At 37.6% G+C, this 23,421-nt stretch overlaps 1 protein-coding gene across 1 annotated transcript in view; it reads left to right on the plus strand.

Annotated features, from left to right (window-relative positions):
- The window catches only part of SLC15A5 (solute carrier family 15 member 5), a 74,148-nt gene that overhangs the window by 40,886 nt on the left and 9,841 nt on the right, over positions 1-23,421 (plus strand). The window contains exons 6-7 of the mRNA XM_077756418.1: positions 1,265-1,453; positions 9,124-9,252. Coding sequence (XP_077612544.1) covers positions 1,265-1,453; positions 9,124-9,252 — 318 coding nt within the window. The remainder of the gene's footprint in view (positions 1-1,264; positions 1,454-9,123; positions 9,253-23,421) is intronic.

The raw sequence follows: 23,421 nt of genomic DNA on the forward strand, positions 1-23,421 counted from the left end.
GAAATTCAAACTTTTTATATGAGCTGTTTAAAGAACCAAAGCTCTACTTCACAATGAATGGGCCTTTATGGAACTTAATTTAAAATAAAAATAAATTTAAAATTCCTCAAATTTTTTGTTATTTAGATTTTACACCTTCTATTTCTCAGGGACTCAGTAAAGAGCAGACTTTATGGATACATTTAAATGCTGAGATATAATCAAAAAAATTTACCTACCAGTTTCTCTATCAACCAAAACAAACACAAAGTTATTTAAACATTTGATTGATTTTTTTTGAATTGAAAGCTTTGCCTTATATGAAATTTTATGCAAGTTAGCAAAATGTGACTATCTCTAAATTTCAAGTAAATTCCATCAAGCTAAAGTTTGCCTCTGCTCTAACGATGGGATTAAGTCCAGTAATATGAATGATAAATTGAGAAATGGAATGGTTGCAGTGGATATAAACTGTAACCAGATTGTAACAGAATCCCTACTCATTTTCGACGAAAATTGTATAGATAATTCCTCGAGAGTAAAAGGAAAAAAAGAGCTAGACTACTTTGTGAATAATTGCTTCCATTTATACTCTTTACCTAGCTAATTCACCTTTACTATCTCTTTCTCTAAACAACAGTTTCTAGTCTTTAATTCTCTAATGGATGCTTTACTTTGTCTGTAAGGATTACAGAAATGTCAAAAAACTGAGGACTGATAATACTTATAGATTATTTCAAAACCATTTTTTAAATGATTCAATCCTTAGGAAGTGATAATTTTATTTTAGATTTTCTCCCAACTATTTTTGATTCATATAAACTTTAAAAAGTCATCAAAACCAATCTATCTTACCTGAGGACAGAAATTCAAAACTATTGCTTTATCTTTAATAATTGCTGCATATTGCTACCTGGAGCTGTTATAATAATACCAATACAGTCTCTTCCTTAAATCTCATCATTGTCCTTCAAAGTCAGCACCATTAACTAACCCCATCTTAGAGCTGAAGAAAGTGATAATGAGGTTAAATAACTTTCCTGAGGCCTCTAAGCGGTAATTCAGGAAATAGGGAGTCAAAGCAGCTGTTTTTGAAAGACCAAAATATAGTCACAGTATAGTCAACACAGTTAGCAGGCATCTGGATATTCCCTGCACAAAAGATGTTGAGAAAATAAGATCTCCTAATGTCAATGTGTAAGAAATGCTATGGCCTCCACACTGATCTGGGACTCCTTCATTCTTTGTTTTTTGTGTTTTCTTTGCCTGCATGATTTTCCTTCAGTCGCTGGAAATCTTTCTGCTGCATTGTCTGTGACGGTAGCTGGCTTCTTTGAAATGTACAGAAAACACTTCTCTCCCATGGAGCAGTCTCTTTCAGGAAAAGTTCTCACCGTTTCTTCTATGCCCTGCTTTCACCTCGTTCTTCAGTACATTTTACTTGGAGTGGCTGAAACACTGGTCAACCCAGCCTGTGAGTAAAGATTGCATCACCTAATGTAAGAACACCCTGAGTCTTTACGCAGAACACATCACCTCAAGGGGTTGGCAACCTATTCACTCCATGGAGATTTCCCATAATGCGTCAAGACAAGTCTATTAATGACATTCATTTTTTTAACAAATATCTTTTTAATGTTTATTTATTTATTTTGAGAGAGAGAGAGCATGCAAGTGGGGGAAGGACAGAGAGCGAGGGAGTGAATCCCAAGCAGGCTCCATGCTGTCAGCGCACAGCCCAACAAGGGGCTCAAATTCATGATCTGAGAGATCATAACCTGAGCTGAAATCAAGAGTCTATACTTAACCAACTGAGCCACTATGAACCCCTTATTACTCTCATGTTTTTAAAAAAAATGTTTAATTTCACTTCATTCCTCTGCCAGATACAGAACAAGTATTAGTTCTACCTGAATGTAGATGGAATAAAAGATTTATAAACTTAGTTGAAGGCAGTAGATATTTGGTCAAATACAAACAGGAGGAAAAAACTGCTAAAACCTAGAAGTCCAATACACTCAGATGAAAACTCTCCTCTTCCATCTTTCTTCTCCCCACCTCCTCCCTTCTCACCCATAGAAAACTCACATATATACTCCTTCCAGAAATGACACTTATAATGTACTTTGAGAGTGTATAAACATGCAAATGAAATGAAAATTTGAGCAAATTTTCCAGATAACTCAATGTCTTTAAATTAAGGTTCACTAAATTAAGTGTGATCACTAGTGGTTCATAAGATGGGTTCAGAGTAACTTTATTAAATATCAAGGGTTTCCTGGGTTATCTAGATTGCTGGTATTAATTAAACTAGCCACTTTAAAATTCATCAAGGTATTTCAGTGACTTCTTGCAATACAGCAGTGTGTGTGTGTGTGTGTGTGTGTGTGTGTGTGTATTTATCAGTGTAATCTATTGCAATTATTTTTTACCTTCTTTTTATTTCCCTGTAGTGGGAGCCGTGATTATAACCCAAATCCCCATTTTACTTTACAAAGATTATTTTTTAACTTCCTATCTTCCTACCTCCCCTATCTCTCCCATTCATTCAACCAGCACATGACCTTTAGAGTAATCATCTTAAATGATAGTTCTGATAATTTCACCTGTCTAAAATCTTTAATTATTCTATTATCTTCAGTTATTACAAATTCCTTAAATATACATATTTAATAAAGATATACGCATGTATGCACACATACACATACATATACCCAAGCAATTCACTGAAAGGGTAATAAAAATAAAATCAATTAATAAAGTTTGTGTAAGATGTGAAAGCGATTTGGCTGTCTCATGTGTCACCCCATTGATCGCCAGGGTTTATTCAGCTCATCTGGTTGGCTAGGCATGTGTCCCCTTCCTCCCTCACTGAATGTGCTTTCCTCTCAGAGCTGCACACTTGGTTGAAGATGACTTTCCCCACAGAAGAGAAATATGTTTTGGTCAGGGGTATATGAGTGGGCTACATTCCCCTGCTAGGACCTCCAAACAAGGTCTCAGGGTCCATTTGTAGGAGAATGTAGGGTAGTCAAGCTTCCAAGACCCCAGACACATTCAAATGAGCCACTGCATGTGGCATTCTGCTGAAAGAAAGAAAGAAAGAAAGAAAGAAAGAAAGAAAGAAAGAAAGAAAGAAAGAAAGGAAGAAAGTAAGTTAGTTTGTGGAATCTTAATCATATATGTGTATTACACTTCTTTTTATAATTTTAAATCATTCCAGTCAATACATTTTATATAAATAAATTATTTTGTGAGAGTCTGTGTGGTGGTGAGGAATAATCCAAGCTTAGTTATATTTTGAAGAAGGAACAAATGTTATGAGAGAAAAAGAAGAGTTAACAATGACATGAAAGTTTGTGGCCAGAGCATCTGGAAGGATGGATTTGCCATCTACAGAGAGACAAAAGGCTACAGGTGGCACAAGCTTTGGGGAGATCACCAGCTTAGCTCTGGACATGAATAAGATGTCAGACAGAGGTGACAAATAGGGAATTGGGTATCCAGGTTTGTACTTTGGTATTGAGCTAGGGACATATGCAAAATTGAGATTCATAAGCATATCAGTGGTATTTAAAGCAATGGGGTTAACTGATATTACCAAAGGAGTCAGGATATATTGGGGGTCAGTATAGGCAAGGAAGAGGATTCAAGAACTCAGCCCTGAAGCCCTTCATCATTAAGATTTTAGGAAACAAGGAATTTGCAAAGAAGAGAGAAAAGAAGTGACAAGGAAGAAAAGGGCAAAACCAAGAAAGCAATATCTTAGAAATCAATTGAAGAAAAGATATCAAAGAAGGACTGATCAGCTGTGTCAAATGCTGCTAAGACATCAGACAAGATGAGAAGAATAGACAATCAGATTGAGGAATTCGTGAGTTATTGGTAGTTTGGAAAAGAGCTTTTTTATGTGTAACATAGGAATGTACAAAAGCCTGTTTAGAAGGAGTATAAAGGATAATAGGGAGATGATTAAAGTTTTGTATTATAACTTAAAGTCTGGAATTGTGATGCCTCCAGCTTTGGTTTTCTTTCTCAACCTTACTTTGACTATTTCAGTCCTTTTGTGTTTCCATACAAATTTTAGGATTGTTTGTTCTTGGTCTGTGAAGAATGCTGGTGTTATTTTGATAGTGATTGCACTGAATGTGTAGATTGCTTTGGTACTGGCACAAAAACAGACACATAGATCAGTGGAACAGAATAGAGAACCCAGAAATGGACCCACAAATGTATGGCCAACTAATCTTCAACAAAGCAAGAAAGAGTATCCAAAAGAAAAAAGGCAATCTACTCAGCAAATGGTGCTGGGAAAACTGGACAGTGACATGCAGAAGAATGAAACTGGATGACTTTCTTACACCATTCACAAAAAAAAAAAAATCCAAAGTGGATGAAAGACCTAAATGTGAAACGAGGAGAAAAAGGCAGTAATCTCTTTGACCTTGGCCCCAGCAAGTACGTATTAGACATGTCTCCTGAGGCAAGGGAAATAAAAGCAAAAAATGAGCTATTGGGACCCCATCAAGATAAAAAGCTCTGCACAGCAAAGGAAACAATCAACAAAACTAAAAGGCACCCGATGGAAAGGGAGAAGGTATTTGCAAATGACATATTGGATAAGGGGTTAGTATCCAAAATCTATAAAGAACCTATCAAACTCAACCTCCCCCCCCAAAAAACCCACAAATAATCCAGTGAAGAAATGGGCAGAAGACATAAATAGACACTTTTCCAAAGAAGACATCCAGATGGCTAACAGACACAACAAAAGAAGATCAACATCACTCATCATCAAAGAAATACAAATCAAAACCACAATGAGCTACCACCTCACACCTGTCAGAATGTCTAACAACAGATGTTGGCAAGGATGCAGAAGGAAGGGGAATGCAAACTGGTGTATCCACTCTAGAAAACAGTATGAAGCTTCCTCAAAAAATTAAAGATAGAACTACCTTATGATGCAGAACTGCACTACTAGGTATTTATTCAAAGAATAAAACTGCTCATGCAAAGGGACACATGCACCTCAATGTTTATAGCAGCACTATCAACAATAGGCAAATTATGGAAAGAACTCAAATGTGCATTGATGGATGAATGGGTAAAAAACGACGTGGTATATACATACAATGAGATACTACAAAGTGTTCAAAACGAATGGAAGCTTGCCATTTGCAATAAAGTGGATAGAACTAGGGTATATTATGCTAAGTGAAATAAGTCAGTCAAAGAAAGACAAATATCATATGATTTCACTCATATATGGAATTTAGGAGACACAACAGATGAACATATGGAAAGAAAAGGAAAAATAAACAGAGAGGAAGGCAAACCATGAGAGACTCTTAAATACAGAGCATGAACTGAGGGTTGCTGGAGGGAAGGTCGGGGGAATGGGTTAAATGGGTGACGGTCATTAAGGAGGGCACTTGTTGCTACATGTAAGTGAAGAATCATTGGGTTCTACTAAAACCAATACTACACTGTATGTTAACTAACTTGAATTTATATAAAGAAACTGAAAAAAATGAATAAAGGATAATGGGAAAAGAACTGTAGATAATTCATTTGAAGAATTTTGCTGCAAAAGAGAGAAAAGAAATGGAATGGTATGGGGTTAAGAGGGGCGCCTGGGTGGCTCAGTCAATTGAGCGTCCACCTTCGGCTCAGGTCATGATCTCATGGTTCGTGGGTTCAAGCCCTATGTCAGGCTCTATGCTGACAGCTCAGAGCCTGGAGTCTTTCAGATTCTGTGTCTCTCTTTTTCTGACCCTACTTTGCTCATGCTGTCTCTCTCTCTCAAAAATAAATAAAACATAAAAACATTTTTAAAATAAAGAATAAGGTTAAGAAACCATTGTTTATATGTATTTAAGGAAGGAAAGATAACGGCATCGTACAGCATGTTGGTGGGAATGATTCAAGAGGGGAAATTGCTGGTATTTGGGACGGGGAAATACTGGAGGGAGCGCGGCTGAGATCTAATTTACAAGTTGAGAATGTGGAAAGGATAATTCATCAATGGTAACAGTTTAGAGGGCAGAGTATGTAGGTACAGAAATTCATAGGCTCATATATATGATGTGGAGATTTCTGTGGAAATTCTCTTCTGGCTAATTGATTTTTTTCAGTAAAGTAGGATTCCAGGCCATGACTCTGAGTGAGGATGAGGCAGAATATTGGGGGTTTGAGGAGAGGTATGAAATTGTTGTCTAAGGCAATGAGAGAGTGAATGAACTAGGGAGATACAGAACATTGCCAGGGAGCATTAGGAGACCATTTGAGGTTTGCGGTTGGGAATTTCAAGGGAGTTGGCCAACATGGCTGTGTTTTTCTCCCGGAAACACTAGGCTGAGTGGATCTAGTGTGCAGAGATGTCAGAGAGTGAATTATTTGGCCAGTCAAGTTCCAGCAAAGCAAGAGAAAGGCAAGGGGATGAGGGTAAGGAAAAGAGTATGATCATACCAATTGACTATGGAACTTGGCTAAAAAGAGAAGTATGAACATAAAGGGCATCAAAGAGGTGAGAATAATGAAAAAAAGCAATGGAGTAGAGGTCTTGAAGGAATATTAGCATTTTTGTGGTTGAATAGCAGACAGTAAACTTGGAAGACTCAGAGGATGGTCTCAGAGGATGCACAAAGTTGAGATTATGGACTAGTTGCCATTACTGGTCTGAGGCATGGGTTGGCAAACTTTTTCTGAAAAAATGTCAGAGTGTAAACAGTTAGGCTTTCATACCAGTCTCTGTTATAACTACTGTCGTTGTGGTGTATGATCAGTCATAGGCTTATAAAATGAATGGATGTGGCTGTGTTCCAATAAAACTTTATTTATAAATGGGTGGAGTCTGAACCTTACCTGATGGTAGTTCACCCAACTCCTGGTCTGGGGGACAAGGTTCAGGGTGTAACCATGGGTATGAGTGGCTAAAGTAGAGTTGGGGGACATTAGATATTAGAGAGGAACTGAAAAGCCAAGATTTGGGAGGATGGGAAGTTGGAATGATGATCGATGTATATGATAAAATTGCCAGGAACTAAGGCAGGAATAGAAGTGGACAGAGGACCAGAAGAGCGCAGCTGATGACTCTGAATAACAAAGGAAAATATCCTAGAGATTGACAGATGACCACACAGAAGAGAAGGGTTAGGTGATACAGTCAGATAACATTGATATACTCAAAAACAATAAGCTGAAGCTTTTCAGGTATGTGGAAGGAAGGATGACCTGAAAGCAGTAATAGGATAAAGTTCCATTTTCTAGGACTACGGTACTTCTCTTACACATGTTCAAAATGACTTCTCCCCCAAACATAATAAGCCCTTTAACAGTTCAAGAACAATTGGAGTAAAAGAAATTTCCAGCAATGAGTCCCCAGTACCAGGTGCCTCAGGAAGGGGGTTACAGTGCTACCGTTTGTAGATTCCGCAGATGCTGTGATGGGGCATCTTTGCAAACCCTAACCAGCCTCTCCTGGAGGCACATTTCAGCTCTGCTTGGCAAGGCCAGCTTTCACATACATGGAATGTTTCTTACTGTGTCTTCATAGCGAAATGAGAATTTTGGAATAGAGCCCGACTTGTTGCTACTATCTATACTATTATGTGCTACAAGAAGTACCACGGAGTCTAAAAAATCAGGTTGATGATCACTAAAGTCGAAAGAGATCGGAACATGCAAGTACATGCCTGAAAATGGAGATCCGAGGGCTTGGAAAGCTAAGTCCTCTAAAAGGGAACCGGAGGCTTTCAAAACGACTAAAATGACACCAAAGAGAGATTAACCAGCAGGCAGAGAACTGGCAAAGTGTGCTCATGAATTATATACCGCACCAGAAGTTCTAGCAAGAGAAAAGCATAGGATTAATAATTAACTAGCAGAGTAATAATGGGCTTGTACATTCTGCTTTGTCTCAGGGAAAGAAATCGGCCTACTTAGTCTTTCTGCCCATTGTTTGTCTCCTCATATTTATAGAAAGGAAAGTTCATAAGCCAAATCCTTCGTATAACTGTGAATCATTTCTTCCCAAAGCCTCTTCAGCGTTTCGCTCCCACTCTCCTCCTGGATCTTCCCGAAAGAAACTTGTGAGCTTGGCCTCAGGCTCCCGCTGGTGATTTGCACTACACATGAGAGCTGGGGTACCCACGGCCCCTTGCCGCCAGCATTTGAAGCCCTTCTCCATAGTGTTTTATTTATCGCCATCATTAACTGCACCTCCAATAAGTATTTTGGTAGTAAGTGCCTGTTTAGCACTTCCCTTCCTCTTGCACCGTCTCTGCTCTCAGCCTGCCTAGAGTTGAAAATCTGGGAGATGCACCAGCGCTTTTCCTGCCCATGCCTTCAACACTCAGCACATTTCCCGGAGCACAGATAGGGACTCGTTTAATTGTTTATTGGATGCGGAGGACACACAGAAAACAAAACAGAAACGTGAAATGAATGCCAGGAAAGAACATGAATGCACTTACATTATGTATTAGTAAGTTTATTTCAAAGTGCTGAACAGGAGTGCCTGGATGGCTCAGTCGGTTAGGTGTTGAACTTTGGCTCTGACAATGATCTTGTGGTCCCTGCGTTTGAGCCCTGCATCTGGCTGTCTGCTGTCTGCACAGAGCCTGCTTGGGATCCTCTATCCCTGTCTCTCTGCCCCTCCCCTGCACTCTCTTTCTCTTAAAAATAAGTATTTTTTTAAAAGTCCTGAACAAATGCAGAGTTTTTCTGGGCTAAAGTACAAGTGAACCGGGGGTGAAATTTTCCTGAGAGAGAAGGGAGGAGATGATAAGATCTCTTCTTATAGAAAAGGAAACTGGGGCACTTGGGTGGCTCAATTGGTTAAACGTCCAACTTCAGCTCGGGTCAGGATCTCTCAGTTCATGGGTTCGAGCCCTGCGTCGGGCTCTGTGCTGACTGCAGCTCAGAGCCTGAAGCCTGTTTCAGATTCTGTGACTCCCTCTCTCTCTGACCCTCCCCTGCTCACGCTGACTCTCTCTCTCCTAGAAATAAATAAAAAATATTAAAAAAAAAATTTTTGTCTTTATCAGTAAACTTTCTTTGACATGTGATCAACACATTTGAATGATACCTATGAAAGTATTTTACAGTGAATGTTCTAAATTTTGACCTCTTTTCTCTCAGTCTCTGTAATATGCAGATTTGTTCCAAGTACCATCAGAGGAACCTCTATGAATTTTTTGACACTGTTCAACGGATTCGGTTGTTTCATGGGGGCCCTGCTGGTAGAATTGGTATATCACATCTCAGAAGGTAAAAATAGATTCACAGTATGCTTATATGTGTGTGTGTGTGTGTGTGTATGTATGTATGTATATTGATTTGATAACTAGAGAATTGGGAGACAAAACCTTAAGAGAAGGGCTTTGCCAGGGTAGTCTATTTTTAATTGATCCACTTTTGCAATTAAGATAGAATTAAGATAGGAAATAGACTCTTGCTGTATTCATTAATTTCTGGGAATTGTTTTTCTTTTGATAGGAGGAGGTAATTACAGAATGTCACTTCTCATGAGACGCTGTCTGCTGTCTTTCTTTAGTGTATTTTAAAACAAATCGGTCATTATATTCTTATTAGATCTTTCAATGAGGGCACAGTCAATAACGTCTCACAGCTGGCATATGTAATCCTCAGAAAAGGTAAGTCCTGTGTAAATGTAGGAGGATGGGGTATCTGGACAATCTTTTCCCCTTGTAATTGTCCAGAAATCAGGTCTACGCAACCAAAGAGAAATTGTGAATTGAATAGCAAATGGTCTTGGAAAATTATTCCCATTGAAATTGATCAGGAGAAACAACCCATCTGAAAAGATTCACGTACAACAAAAAAGTACTACTCATACATGTGCTGGCAGAAAAATCGACAAGATGACAACAATGATTAGATGTCATGGTGAAATACCTTTGGCCGTATTTTAAATCCACAGACTTTTCCCTTTATTTGTTCTAAGATGTTAACATGGCTTCACATTTTTTTGAAATTAATTTTGCTCATTTCAATGAAAATCCTACAAGCTTATTCTTCTCTACTTTCAAAAATACGGTTGTGCACTTAAAATAAGGGAAAGAAAGTGTTGCCTTGTGTTCTTTAGTAATGAACAAATTCAATTTACTTTCAAACCAGGGCGAAATTAACTTCTATGAATAGGAAACTCCTTTTAACACTATTTTCATTCAAAAAATACTTATAAGAGACCCACTCTGTTCTAGACATCACACTGAACACTAGGGATACCATGGCAAGGAAATACACACTTCCACACCCTCACAATATTTCCAAGGGTATAGCGAAGCAATAAAATGGAGAGTGATAAATTTGATGATAGGTACAGCAGAGTTCTAGGGAACAAATGTACAGTCCTTGATTGATTTTTAATAAGATCAAACCCTGCCCTTTTCTTAGGTAACTGAGAAAGTTCAACAAGTGTGTATTGAATACTTACTGTGCGTCAGTCTCTGCACTACGTGGAGTTATGTAAGATATGGTTCCATTACTCAAAGGCCAAAAATCCAACCGGTCATAACAACTGTGCAAATGGCAGCAAGTTGTTAACCTCTCTGGTGGTTAGATTCTTTATATATAAACATGGAACAAAGAACCTGTATTCGAGTTTTAGAGGATAACCTAGAAAAGTCTGACCTATATCTTTACCTAAACATCTTATGTTTTCAGTATATGTTTATTTTCTTCAGCATTATTGAAAGAAGATGTTTTAAAATTTGCTTTAAAAAATATCTATGATCAGGGACACCTGGGTAGCACAGTCAGTTCGCATCCAACTCCTGATTTTGGCTCTCAGTGCGTGATCTCATAGTTTGTGAGTTCAAGTTCCATCTCGGGCTCTGTGATGACAGTGTGGAGCCTACCTGAGATTCTTTCTCTCCCTCTCTCTCTGCCCCTCCCCTGCTTGAGCGCGCGCGCTCTCTCTCTCTCTCCTCAAGATAAATAAATTTTAAACATTTTTTTAAATTTTTAAAAATGTTTTATTTATTTCTGAGAGAGAGAGAGAGAGAGACATAGCATGAAGAGGGAGGGTCAGAGAGAGAGGGAGACACAGAATCCGAAACAGGCTCCAGGCTCTGAGCTAGCTGTCAGCACAGAGCCTGATGCGGGGCTCGAACCCACAACTGTGAGATCATGACCTGAGCCGAAGTCGGATGCCCAACCGACTGAGCCACCCAGGCGCCCCAAAATTTGAACGTTTTTAAACAGTCCATAGTCAAACCACATTTGACATGTTCTAGAAGAACTACAAAGCCAAATATTATTACCAGTTTACCTTATATATAAATCTACATTTTTCATAAGCATGTTTGAGAAATTTATCCAGTTAGGCCAAACTTCACAAGACTGTGCTCACTTCAGTCATCAGCCACAAGTTCAGAGGTCCCCAGGACTGCCGTGGCTTCCGATAAGCTGGCTATAATAAACGTCCAGGTCCCCAGGATCCCCTCCGGTTTGACAGTTTGCTAGAGTGACTCACACAACTCAGGAAAGCACAACACGTATAATTACAGCTTTATTATAGCAAAAACATATAAATCAGAGCAGAGTCTAAGAGGGTTTCAAAAATGAAAACATCTGCATCCTCAGAGATGCAGTGGCCAACTGGCACACCAGTATGTGACAATATACAGAATGTGGCCAACCAGGGAAGCTTACCTAAACTTCAGTGTGCAGAACTTTCACTGAGGTTTTATGATTTATGTAGGCAAGATTGACGGAACCATTGGCCGTGTGATTAAACACAGTCTCCAACCTCTCTTCCCTCCAGAGGTTGGGCTTTCACAAGGCTCAAAGCCCCAACCCTCTAATCAGTGCTTGGTCTTCCTGGCTGGCCAGGCCCCTTCTACTTCAGCTCATTAGCATAAGCCCTCAGGTGGGCTCCAGGGGCCCACTATGAATAACAAAGACATTCCAATTACTCAGGAAACTCAAAGGGCTTAGTGTTTACCAACCAAGAATCAAGGACAAAGGCCAGGCAAATTCTTCGTTAGGCACCATTATTCTTGCAATCCATTTCAGTGAAAACCTAATTTCTCTTGAGAATCTGAACAGTAGTATGGTATATTTAATGCAACAATTTTATAAAGGCAATATTATTATCCTGATTTTTGAAATGTAATAATTGAAACAGAACAAAGAAAGCAAAGTGGTTCAGTCATCATAAGTAGTATGACAGAGATCTGACCCTCTCAGTGTTCTAAAACCAACATCAGCATAGCTTTTTTTTTTTTTTTTGAATGTCTTTATTATTTATTTTGAGAGACGAGACAGAGGGCGAGCCGGGGAGGGGTAGAGAGAGAGGGAGACACAGAATCTGAAGGAGGCTCCAGGCTCTGAGCTGTCAGCACAGAGCCCAACGCAGGGCTCGGACGCATGGACTGTGAGATCATGACCAGAGCCGAAGTCAGATGCTTAACCTTCTGAGCCACGCAGGCGCCCCCAGCATGGCTTTTAATACACCCAACAGCTATTAGGAGTCACCCAGCGTAAGAGCCTTTTAATGACATTTGTTATTTCTGCAATACAACCTCCTCGGATAGAGGTCTACATGTAGGATATCATTGATAATATTCTCGATATAGGAAACGATGGATAAACAAAAGTTTATATAATTTTATCAGAGTTTGGTGCCCATGAAAGGAGGTTTACCAAGGACAAATGGTGAGGACATCTTAGTCACATAAATGTGAGTGGGGTGCTCTCTAAACTTACATTCAAGAGAACACCATTTAAATTACCACTAAAGAATTCAATGTACTTATTCATTCAAGGTTTTTGTTGGTTGTTGTTCCTAATAATGTTGTGTCATATCAAGTCCTATCCCAATAAATTAGAATTTTACAACTGGATACTGTCAGAGCCCATCTAGTCTAACACTGTACCCCAAACGAGATGTACCAGAGTCATCTAACACCCAGAAAAATTCTCTGCTTGGAGATGTAACCTGAGATGATAAGTTGGCTTTTTTAGTAGTTGCACTGTGCTTATGGTCAATTAAAACCTGAGGCTTTTTTTTTCTTTCAACTTTTAGCAGTTGCTCTCAGTTCAGTTTTTCTTTTCTAATTAAATGCAGGACTTTACCCTTCGTAAATGTTCATTCATCATCTTAAATAACAGACATTTTAAAAACTTGATTCTGTCACCCAGTGAATTACTAATCTTTACTTCTTTACTAGCTTTGTGTCATCTGCAAATTTAGTGAGCGAGTTCCTAGCCTTCTTCCAGGTAATTGACAAAAGTGTTGAATTGGAGAGGACCAAAAATAGAACCTTATGGAAAGTTCCTAAAGATCTCACTGCAAGTTATCAACTAATCTTCCTCTTTTGGATGTAATCAGCTCCCACTTCATCTAATTACTATCATTCAGCCCATGCATTTCATCATTCCCTGAATGATGTCACAGAAGACTGTCATATGTTTTTCTGGGAGCGGGATATATCTGTGTTTGTGACACTCCCTTTAGCCATCAGAATAGCATTCATCAAGAAAGGAAGTGAAGTTTATTTAGAGGATTTGCTTCTTGTGACCCTAAATTGGCTTATGTGACCAATTAAGGCCTTTAAAAAAGAATGATCCTATATGGATGACACTGGGCAGGTCATTCTCTTCTCTAAAATTGTCTCTTTTTATTTGAAAAAAAAGGGGGGGGGAATACTGCACTCCACTTTTCTCAGAGACGATGATAATTTTAATGCCAGAGCTTACTTTAAATATAAAGTAAGTCATATACTGTCATGGCCCGTTTGGTTAAAACAAGATCAGTCTTTTAGTCAAACAGCCAGACCAATTTTTTATGACAGAGCCGACCATAAAGACCCCAACACTGTAACTATGTGTTTAAGCATCCCACATGCCGCCACGTTCCATTTAGCATATAAGATATTTTAAACCTTTAAGGATTCATGTCAGCTGAGCATGTGTGCATGTGAGTGTGTGTGAGTGTTGGTGTATGATTGGAAGACACGATCAGCTATCACAGTCTCCCAGTCTCCAAGCTGCATTAGTCATTTTTAGCACCATGATGGAGAATGGTGTGAATGTGGTAAATTCAAAAGATTTCTCAAAACTTGACTGTGCAGACAGATAACTGTTAGAGTGACATTTTCAGTACAAGTGAGAAAACGGATCCTTCTGGGATCTCTAACTCTGAGTGCTTTAAAGGAGAAGATACAAGACTAAACCCATCCTCCTACACTAATCATTTCAGGAATAGTTTATCTAAAAGTAGCAATGCTAATATCAGGGAGTGAAGAAGTCAGTCCAACTACTTATTTCCACCGTATCCCATTAGCAGCCAGATCAATTTTCTCACACTCATGAGTTCAAGCTTACCTTTTGAAAAAAAAAAAAAAATAGAATTCAGTGGGAAATGACATCTTAGTTATGGACGTGCAGGTGATTGAAAGATCCAAAGCAAAGTGTCTAAGGGAAAAAGGATAATTGGGCAGAATCAAGAAGTCAAGGAATACATCTTCTTGTTTCTGTTAGTCCTTTCTCTTAGCGTTCAGGAAGGGAGTAAAGGATTTAGCTGTTTGATTCCCATCAAGATCATTTTAAGTTAAAAATGTGATCTTTTAAAATTCTCACTGAAATATCTGTGATTATTGAGACCACTGACGGCCATGTCAGCATGAATCTCTGAGTTGCTCTTGAAACAGGAATTTGCAGTTGCAGTAAACTTGAAAGAAAATATTTATGCATCTGGAAAGCTATTTAACTGGATTCTATAAGTACATGCCTATTTTCTTAAAGATACGTTTCTTCAAATTCGTATCAGTGCCTCAGGTCCAGCTTCATCTGGGTTTCGAAATGAGATTTTTAGACCTATGAGAGGAAAATGGCGTGCTACCTCATAATTTATCTTTAGCCTAGGCCGTACTCTACTTGTCTGTCAACTGGTCTAGTGCCAGTGCTCTTGTGGCTTACGTGGGCCCGCAACAATTCTCACAGGCAAGTCCTCCTCATGGTCTTCAGTCAGAATTAGATTCCGAATCCTCCTTGTGCAATGGGGTTGTGTAGCTCAGACAGAACTTGTTCTACTCCCTCAACCTTTGGTTCCACAGAGGCCTTTGAAGCCGCTCAGAAGCCTCAGAGTTCAGAACAATATCAGGGCAGAGTTCAAAATATCTCTTCGACGATGGAAAGAACTCTTCAGTGTTAATGGCTCACAAGAGGTAGAAAGGACAGATCTTTGAGTCAGACAAGCCTGAAATTCAACTTAGTCCTTAACAAGCTGTGAGATCTTGAGCACATTACTTATCTTTTCTAAGTCTCAATTTCTCCTTCTCTAAAATGGTGTCACTGATAACTGAACCTCCAAGATTTCTATGAGGAATAGAGGAAATAGATGTAAAGCACGACATTTATAAGAGTGCATAAAAGTAATGATCTGTATTGTTATTGTATATCTACAATATACAATCAAACAGCTAAATTCTTTACTGCTTTCCTGAACGCTAAGAGAAAGGACTAACAGAAACAAGAAGATGTATTCCTTGACTTCTTGATTCTGCCCAATTATCCTTTTTCCCTTAGACACTTTGCTTTGGATCTTTCAATCACCTGCATGTCCATAACTAAGATGTCACTTTTCACTGAATTCTATTTTTTTTTTTTCAAAAGGTAAGCTTGAACTCATGAGTGTGAGAAAATTGATCTGGCTGCTAATGGGATACGGTGGAAATAAGCAGTTTGAGTGGGATCTCAACCTTTCTAAGTGGGCTAGGATTATCATGGATCTGATGCCCTGGTATAGCTCTTTAATAATTCTTCAAAAAAGAGTGTGTTCCATAAATGCACATGTCAGGTGTCCTGCTCAGCTTCAACTCCAGGTCCAGATTGGGATGAGATGAAATAAAGCAGTTCTCAGATTCTTCTTGACTTCACAGACCCATGTCATTAGTAGAGCTTCCTCTGCATGGAAAACTTACAAGTCTAGATAGAATCAGATATACTGATGTTCATACGAAGAGTGCCTGGAAATGGTGTTGAAGTTGACATTAGAAGGGTAAATGGTATTTGGCTTGGTGAGCATTAGAGCACAATGTTTCTGGTAGAGAGCACGTCTACCAACGCCTGGAAGTAAAAAATCATTGGTGCATCAGAAGAACTTAAAAATTAGTAATCTGGGGACACCTGAGTGGCTTAGTTGGTGAAGCATTCGGCTCAGGTCATGTTCTCATGGTTTGTGAGATCAAGTCCTGTGTAGCACTTCACACTGTCAACGTGAAAATTGCTTGGGACTCTCTCTCTCTTCCTTTTCTGCGCACACACTCTTCTTGTGTCTCTAAAAATACATAAATAGTAACTTGAAAATAATCAGCAAATGAGAGGAAATCACATGAACTCATGTTGAAGAATTAGACAGAAGCAAAATTATGCAGGACCTTTGGCTTAGAGGAATTTTTAAAAAACATGAATGCAATAAGAAATCATAAAGACACCAGCTGAGTGACATGATCGATTTGTGTTTGAAAATCACTATGGAAAAGAATGGCTTGGGGGAAGTGTACAATTGAAGTAACCCAGGCAAAACTAGAGTAGTGATGAATTGGGGAGGAAGTAGGCAAATGAAGAGAAATGAATGGATATATATAAGCTGATATCAGAAGTAAAGTCAACAGTGCTTAGTGATGGTTTTTATAAAGTCAGGATATGGTAGGATGCAGGACAGAGGTGTGGTATCAAGGGAGCATCCAGATTCTGCCAAGAGCAGCACAGTGGACAAAACTTCCATTTGCCAAATGAGAACCCTGAATAATAAACAGATTAGAAAACTTGTCACCTATTCATTTTTTAACAAATTAATTTTTTCAAATATGTGAGACATCCAACTGGAAATATGTAGAGTTCAGAAAAAAGATCTGGGTTAGATAAATAAATATGAGACTTTTTGACACAAAAATAGCATTTGGACTCCTAGAAGTGAATAAAATTACCTAGTGTGAATATTCAGAATGAAGGCGAAAAGGAGCCTGGTATCTAGCCACAAAAAGCCTCAATATTAGATTTAGATGAGGAGGAATGGCCTGCCAAAGAAAGAAAAGCAGCAACCAGAGAAGTGGGGGAAATATACACATATATACATACGTGCACGTGTGTGGTAGGCATGTATGTATATGTATATATATATATTTTTTATATATATTTACTGAAGATAAAAGAAGGGATTGTTTCAAACGGGAAATGGTAAACTGGGTAAAATCCCACTGTGAGATCAAGTAAAAATGAAGACTGGAAAGTATCTGCAGGTTTAGCATCATTATCACTGAAAACTTTACAAGAGTCATTTCAGTGGTAAGAAGGAAATGAAAATAAGTTTGGAATAGGGTGAAGAACATCTAGTAAGTGAGAAAATAAAGGTATCAGATTCAAACAACTTTTTGAGGAACTTGGCACCAAAGATTTAAGAGATAAAGTGGTGGCTAGATGGGTGTGTGGGTAGATTTGCCAGACTTAGCAAATAAAAGTACAGAACACCCAGTTACATTTGAGCTTTGGGTAAACAACGAATACTTTTCTTTCAGCGTATGCATGTCTCTTGCAATACTGCAAACATACTTTACACCAAAAAATTATTTGTACAATATTTAGGACAAGGTTACCCTAAAAAACAATTTGTTGTTGTTCTGAAATTCAAATTTAATGGTGAGTCCTGTGTTTTACCTGGGAGGTTAGGTGTGAGTTCAAGATACTTTTTTTATTTCCAGAGATACTTGGGCATATTTAACTGATGAAAACGTCTGGTGTAGATGGAGAAGTTAAAATACAAGAGAAAGAAGAGAGATTGGCTTCTTACTGGAGGGTGGATGCTTCTTTCCTGCACTAAAACAGAAGAGAGAACAGGGAGGTGAGGTCACGGTAGTGGAAAGATGCTGACTCCTACCTTTCGAGGCTCTCAGTTTTCTTTATGACATATGCGGCAAACCATTCATGAGAGCAAAAGGGGATCAGGGTAAAAATGAGGAACAGGAAGAGCAGAGAGCTCAGAATGTGTTATTGCAGGAGCTGGAGATGATTTAGAAAAGGAGCATTAAGATGGCCAGCAATGTTGAAGGCCCAGTTGATGCCGGTCATCACGAAGAGCGATACCAAACTACCTAAAGCATGATTTTGTCCAGTGATATTCAGGTGTTCAATGCAGTTAGGAAGCTGTCTGGTAGATTTTAAAATGCTCTAAAGACCACGGGAGAGGAAGAAAGGCACACACCGTACTCTTGAATTAAAATAATGTGAAGTAAATCTTACATATGATTCCCCTCCAAATATGCAAGAGAGGGGCAGATATCTTTTCAAATTCTGAAATAAACAAGTCTACATCGTTAGCTAACTGAAGTTACAATAGAGAACAGACTGTACAATTAAGCAGATATTGGGCAAAATCAGTTCCTGCTATATCCATGATATTATTTAGATTCAGTATTTTACTATTTTAAATAGCTCCACTTAGAGGTTGACTTACAAATTCAGTTCACAAATACATATTGGGTTCCTACTATGTGCGAGCACTGGCTAGATAGTGAATTAATAAAACCACAGCTGATGTTTAATTAACAAGAAGAACCTTATAGAAATATTTGACACTCAAATTAATATCAGATATATTCATTTGACTAATGCTATTACAATTACAGTTCATAGCTAATGGCATTATCGGGCTATTATCACAAAGCATTACCTCTCTTCTAAAACTCATTTCCATGATAATTCATTGAAATCATCATGAGAACACACTATCTTGATGGGTTTTTACCTCCCAGTGCTCTTCAAGAGAATGAACTCACCCTTATAAGAAAGCCTGTTCTCCCAAATATCACCCATGCTCATTCTTTTTGCAGATCAGGTGAACAATGCATAGCACTTTCTCTACAATTTTGAAAGACACAGTGTCCCTTCCTGGAAACAGCAACCTAACTTCATTTTTATTCACAACTCCCAAGAAGAACAAATGCAAATTAAAATCTCCATGCAGACATTGTTAGGAGAGCCAGAAATTGAGTATGTGCAGACTTGGGGCCCAACCTCAGTTCACCCATTCATTCAATCAACAAATAATTATTCTGTCTGCTTTACATGACTTCAGGCAAACAGTTCAGCCTCTCCATGCCTCTGTTTCCTCGTCTGTAAATTGAGGATAATAATAATTTGAGTACTTATTAGACAAATATGAAAAGGTGACAGAAAAGCCAGAGTTAGAATATAGTTGTTAGATATTATTTCCTTCAGGTATCATGAAAATTAATGTGTTTTAAAAAATTAACTCAGGTAGGAGAGCTATGAATCTCAAATGAAGCATTTAAATCAGGTTACTGAAAGGAGGAAGGAAAGAAATGAACATTTATTAAGTGTCAGTTATATGCAGACCTCGCTATATGTATTTCACAAAGATATTATTTCATTAAATCTTCACAACAATTCTTTGGGGGTAGATATTTGTAGCCCATTCACATGTAAGAGGAAAATGAACTCAGAAAGTAATAGAAGTTGTCCAAATCTGACAGCGGTGGTGGATTCCTGATTCCCAAGCTCTTTCTGCTGCACGGGGTTTGGGGTTTATTTTCCGTGGCACGGAAGTACATCCGCCCTGGAGAATGACTACTACATGTTTTTAATTACAGACTTCTTTGCACATTGTGAGGTGGTAGATGTGCCTAAGAGAAAGCAAGGTGTAAACCCATTTTAGTTTTGCCTCCACAACTGTGGAGCCTTGTCCAATCACCAGCATAACAGAAAATAACATTCAAAATAGATCACCAACGTCTCAGGGAACATAACTGCTCACTGTTCTCAACTCTAATTTGAAGAGACTCCAAAAGGCACATTCTAATATTTTCAAAGTTCCATTACGTTCAAAATAAACCGGTAGTTAGTACAAAGGGGAAATGTTGAATCTTCCTCCAAAAAGATATAGCAGAAATCTGCCTGCAATCAAAAGCAATATGCTGTAGCCCTTAAAATAATGCCATGTATATTTGAGATATTTGGTAAATCTAGGATTTCAGGAGGGAATATAGTGACATATCACTGAAGTGAGTGAATCTTAGGTTTCAGGATAGCCTGGTTATTGTTACTTAGGATACTATGATTTCCAAAATAGTACCTTAGGACAGCTTTATAAATAGTACATAACTTCCGAGTTACAGCATCGAGGCTGCTATTCAATACTTCAATTGCTTAAAGAAGAGTAGGTTGTGACAGAAAACCACTCTTTTCCATTGTTTTATATAATAAGCCAGAAATGATTTTTAGAAGTCAACGTTTTCCAGAAGTATGCTTGCTGAAGTCGTTTTAAAATATTATTTTTTGCTGTAAAGGTAATATATGACAAAATAAATCCACACTATAAAGGAAGAGGGGGAAAGACCAAAAAAAGAGGATGGCAATTATTACTCGGGTAAATTCTTTTCCAATATTTTTTTTATTTGTGTGCACGTAGGGGGGTGTTACTATATATATAGACAGAGGAGTGCCTGGGTGGCTCAGTCTGTTGAGTGTCCAACTTCAGCTCAGGTCATGATCTTATGATCTTGCAGTTCATGGGTTCAAGCCCCACATCAGGCTCACTGCTGTCAGCCCAGAGCCTGCTTCAGATCCTCTATCCCCTTCTCTCTGCCCCAACTCTGTTTACTCTTTCTCTCTCAAAAATAAATGCTGACACTCTGTCTCTCTCTCTCTCTCAAAAATAAATGAAAGATTTTAAAAAATCTAATCTAATTAATTAATTAATGAAAGCTTTTATAATATTTAGTGTTTTCTCTAAGTAGATAGCATACCTTTTTTATTTATTCAATGTTAAAAAATTCAGTTCAGTTACATTTCCTTTTCTTCATCTATGTCCTGAACATTTCTTGTTGAACTTATTGTAGGCACTTCATGCTCTTTTTCTTTTCGCTGTTATGAACTGACTCCTTTTCCCTCTTTACAACTCACTGAGATAATAAGTATCATATATGGGGAGTATTAATATTTATGTCTATGTCATACACCTGACTTCTTAAGCTTTTTAGGAAATTTATGAGAGTATTTTAGTTTATCTTTTTAAGTTTACACCAAAATTATCTAATCTTAAATATAATTTTTAAAAAATCCTATTTCCAATTATAACTCTGATGCTTTACTCCTTTATCAGGACAAAGAACTTCAGAGCAGTGTTAATACCAGAAGACAGTCACATTTTATCCTGTTCATAATCTTAAAATGAATCTCTCTTATTTATTATTAAGCATATTTGTAGGTTTATAAAGATAATGTTAAAGGATGTTCTTTATCATAAGAAAATGTCTATTTCTTGTTTTCTAAGATTTAAATGAATCAGATTAAGTTTTATTAAATGCTTCATAAGCAGCTCTTGAGATCATGTCTTGATTTTCTTACTATTCCTGATATTATAGTATATTTCATTAATAGATTTTTCAATATTACATCATCTTTACATACGTGGAATAAATAATAGTTGGCCATAGCAATATTTGATGGTCCTTTTGCTTTTCTAGAAAGATCCTGGGGAAAGATTCACCTCTTCCATGAAAATTAAAAGGTACATTCAGGATGTATTATCCCTTTTGAAGATAATTCTTTGTAACCTTTTTCCCACTGTTTCTCGCCAGTAAGATTTTATCTTTATTCTTTGTTCAATTTGGACAGTTAAGGTTTTCCTAGATAATCATCCCATTTCCACAATATTTTTTTACATTTATTTGGTTTTATTCAAGTATAATTAACATTCAGTGTTATATTAGTTTCAGGTGTACAATATAGTGATTCAACAATGCTATACGTTACTCAGGACTCATTATGACAAATGTACTCTTAATCCCCATCAACTGTTTCACCCATCTGCCTCCCATCCGCCCCACCACCACCACCACCTCCCCTCTGGGAACCATCTGTTTGTTCTCTACACTTAGGAGTCTCTTTTTCAGTTTGTCTCTCTTTTTTCCTTATTCCTTTGTTTTGTTTCTTAAATCCCACGTATGAGTCAAATCATATTTGTCTTTCTCTGGCTGATTTTTTTCACTTAGGATTAGACCCTCTAGATCTTCCATGCTGTGGTAGATGGCAAGATTTCATTTTTTTTTTTTTAATGTTTATTTTTGAGAGACGGAAAGAGAGAGTAGCCAAGTGTGAGCAGGGGAGGAACAGAGAGAGGGGGAGGTACAGAACTCGAAGCAGGCTCCAGGCTCCACACTGTCAGCCCAGAGCCTGATGTGGGGCTTAAACTCACAAACCGTGAGATCATGACCTGAGCCGAAGTTGGACACTTAACCCACTGAGCTGCCTAGGTGCTCCTCATTCCTTTTTATGGCTGAGTAATATTCCATCATATCCATAATGAGATACACACACATATACACTACATCTTTCTTATTCCATAAGATTTTTGAAACTAATATAGCATATTTATCAATAAATATTATTATCACCCCTGACTCTTTTGTTATGTATTCTTTTTGGATTTGTCAGGTTTTTTTGTTGTTGTTACATTTTCCTGCAATGAATCAGGACTTAGAACTATTAAATCTAATATACTTTAGTATACTGATTTTCTGGTGTCATCTTTTTTTCCTTTGACTTTCCTTATAATTGTCATATTTATTTTCTAGGGTTCTTTTGTGCTGAGTGTTTAGCTCATTTGTTCTTATTCCTTAAAACTGAAAAAATGTGTGCCTTTATATGTACTCTCAATAGAATTTATATCTGTATCCCTAAATTTGCAAATGCAATTTCCTCATTGCTTCATTTTCAAATATTTTTTTCATTTTCAAATGTTTTGTGGTTGTGGGTTTCATTTTTCTCTTTCACCAGCTGATTATTTAGAAGTATCTTAATTTCTAGGAAATTCGGTTTGCTGTTAATGTTATTTAAACTTCTATAAAAGAGTATTTTTTTTGCTAAACCATAGCATAATCTTGATTAAACTCTTATCAATCACATTATTTTAATTCTCTACATAATTTTCTCTTTTGCTTCTTTTATCAAAAATTGACCAAAATGTGATACACTCATTCACAAGAATTGCTCTATCTGCTTTTATCCCTGTTTCCAACAGACTTTATCACGTGTTCATTATTTAAGGGATGCTCACCGACATAGCTTCAGTTTGGACTGTGCTTTGTATAAATATAAAAAAAGTCCTCAGTGTCTCTTTGACATGATTTTTCTTTTGACTTCAAATTTTCCTGAAATTAGTATTTTTAAATTTTTGTCCCTTCCTTATGATTTCTTATATTATTATTATTATATTAAATTATTTTAATCTTTGTCATTTTGCGTTAGGGGTATTTTTTTGTCAGCAAAATTTGTGATATGTATTATAGTCACTTTTCCTTCTTCACATTGGCCATTTTTGTATTTAGTCATTACAGTAGGAGAGATTTACTGACAAGCAGTACTTACCAACGAAGAATGTATGTGGAT

The sequence above is a fragment of the Crocuta crocuta genome, unplaced genomic scaffold (genome assembly GCF_008692635.1).
Source record: "Crocuta crocuta isolate KB4526 unplaced genomic scaffold, BGI_CrCroc_1.0 scaffold262, whole genome shotgun sequence".
Taxonomy (NCBI): domain Eukaryota; kingdom Metazoa; phylum Chordata; class Mammalia; order Carnivora; family Hyaenidae; genus Crocuta; species Crocuta crocuta.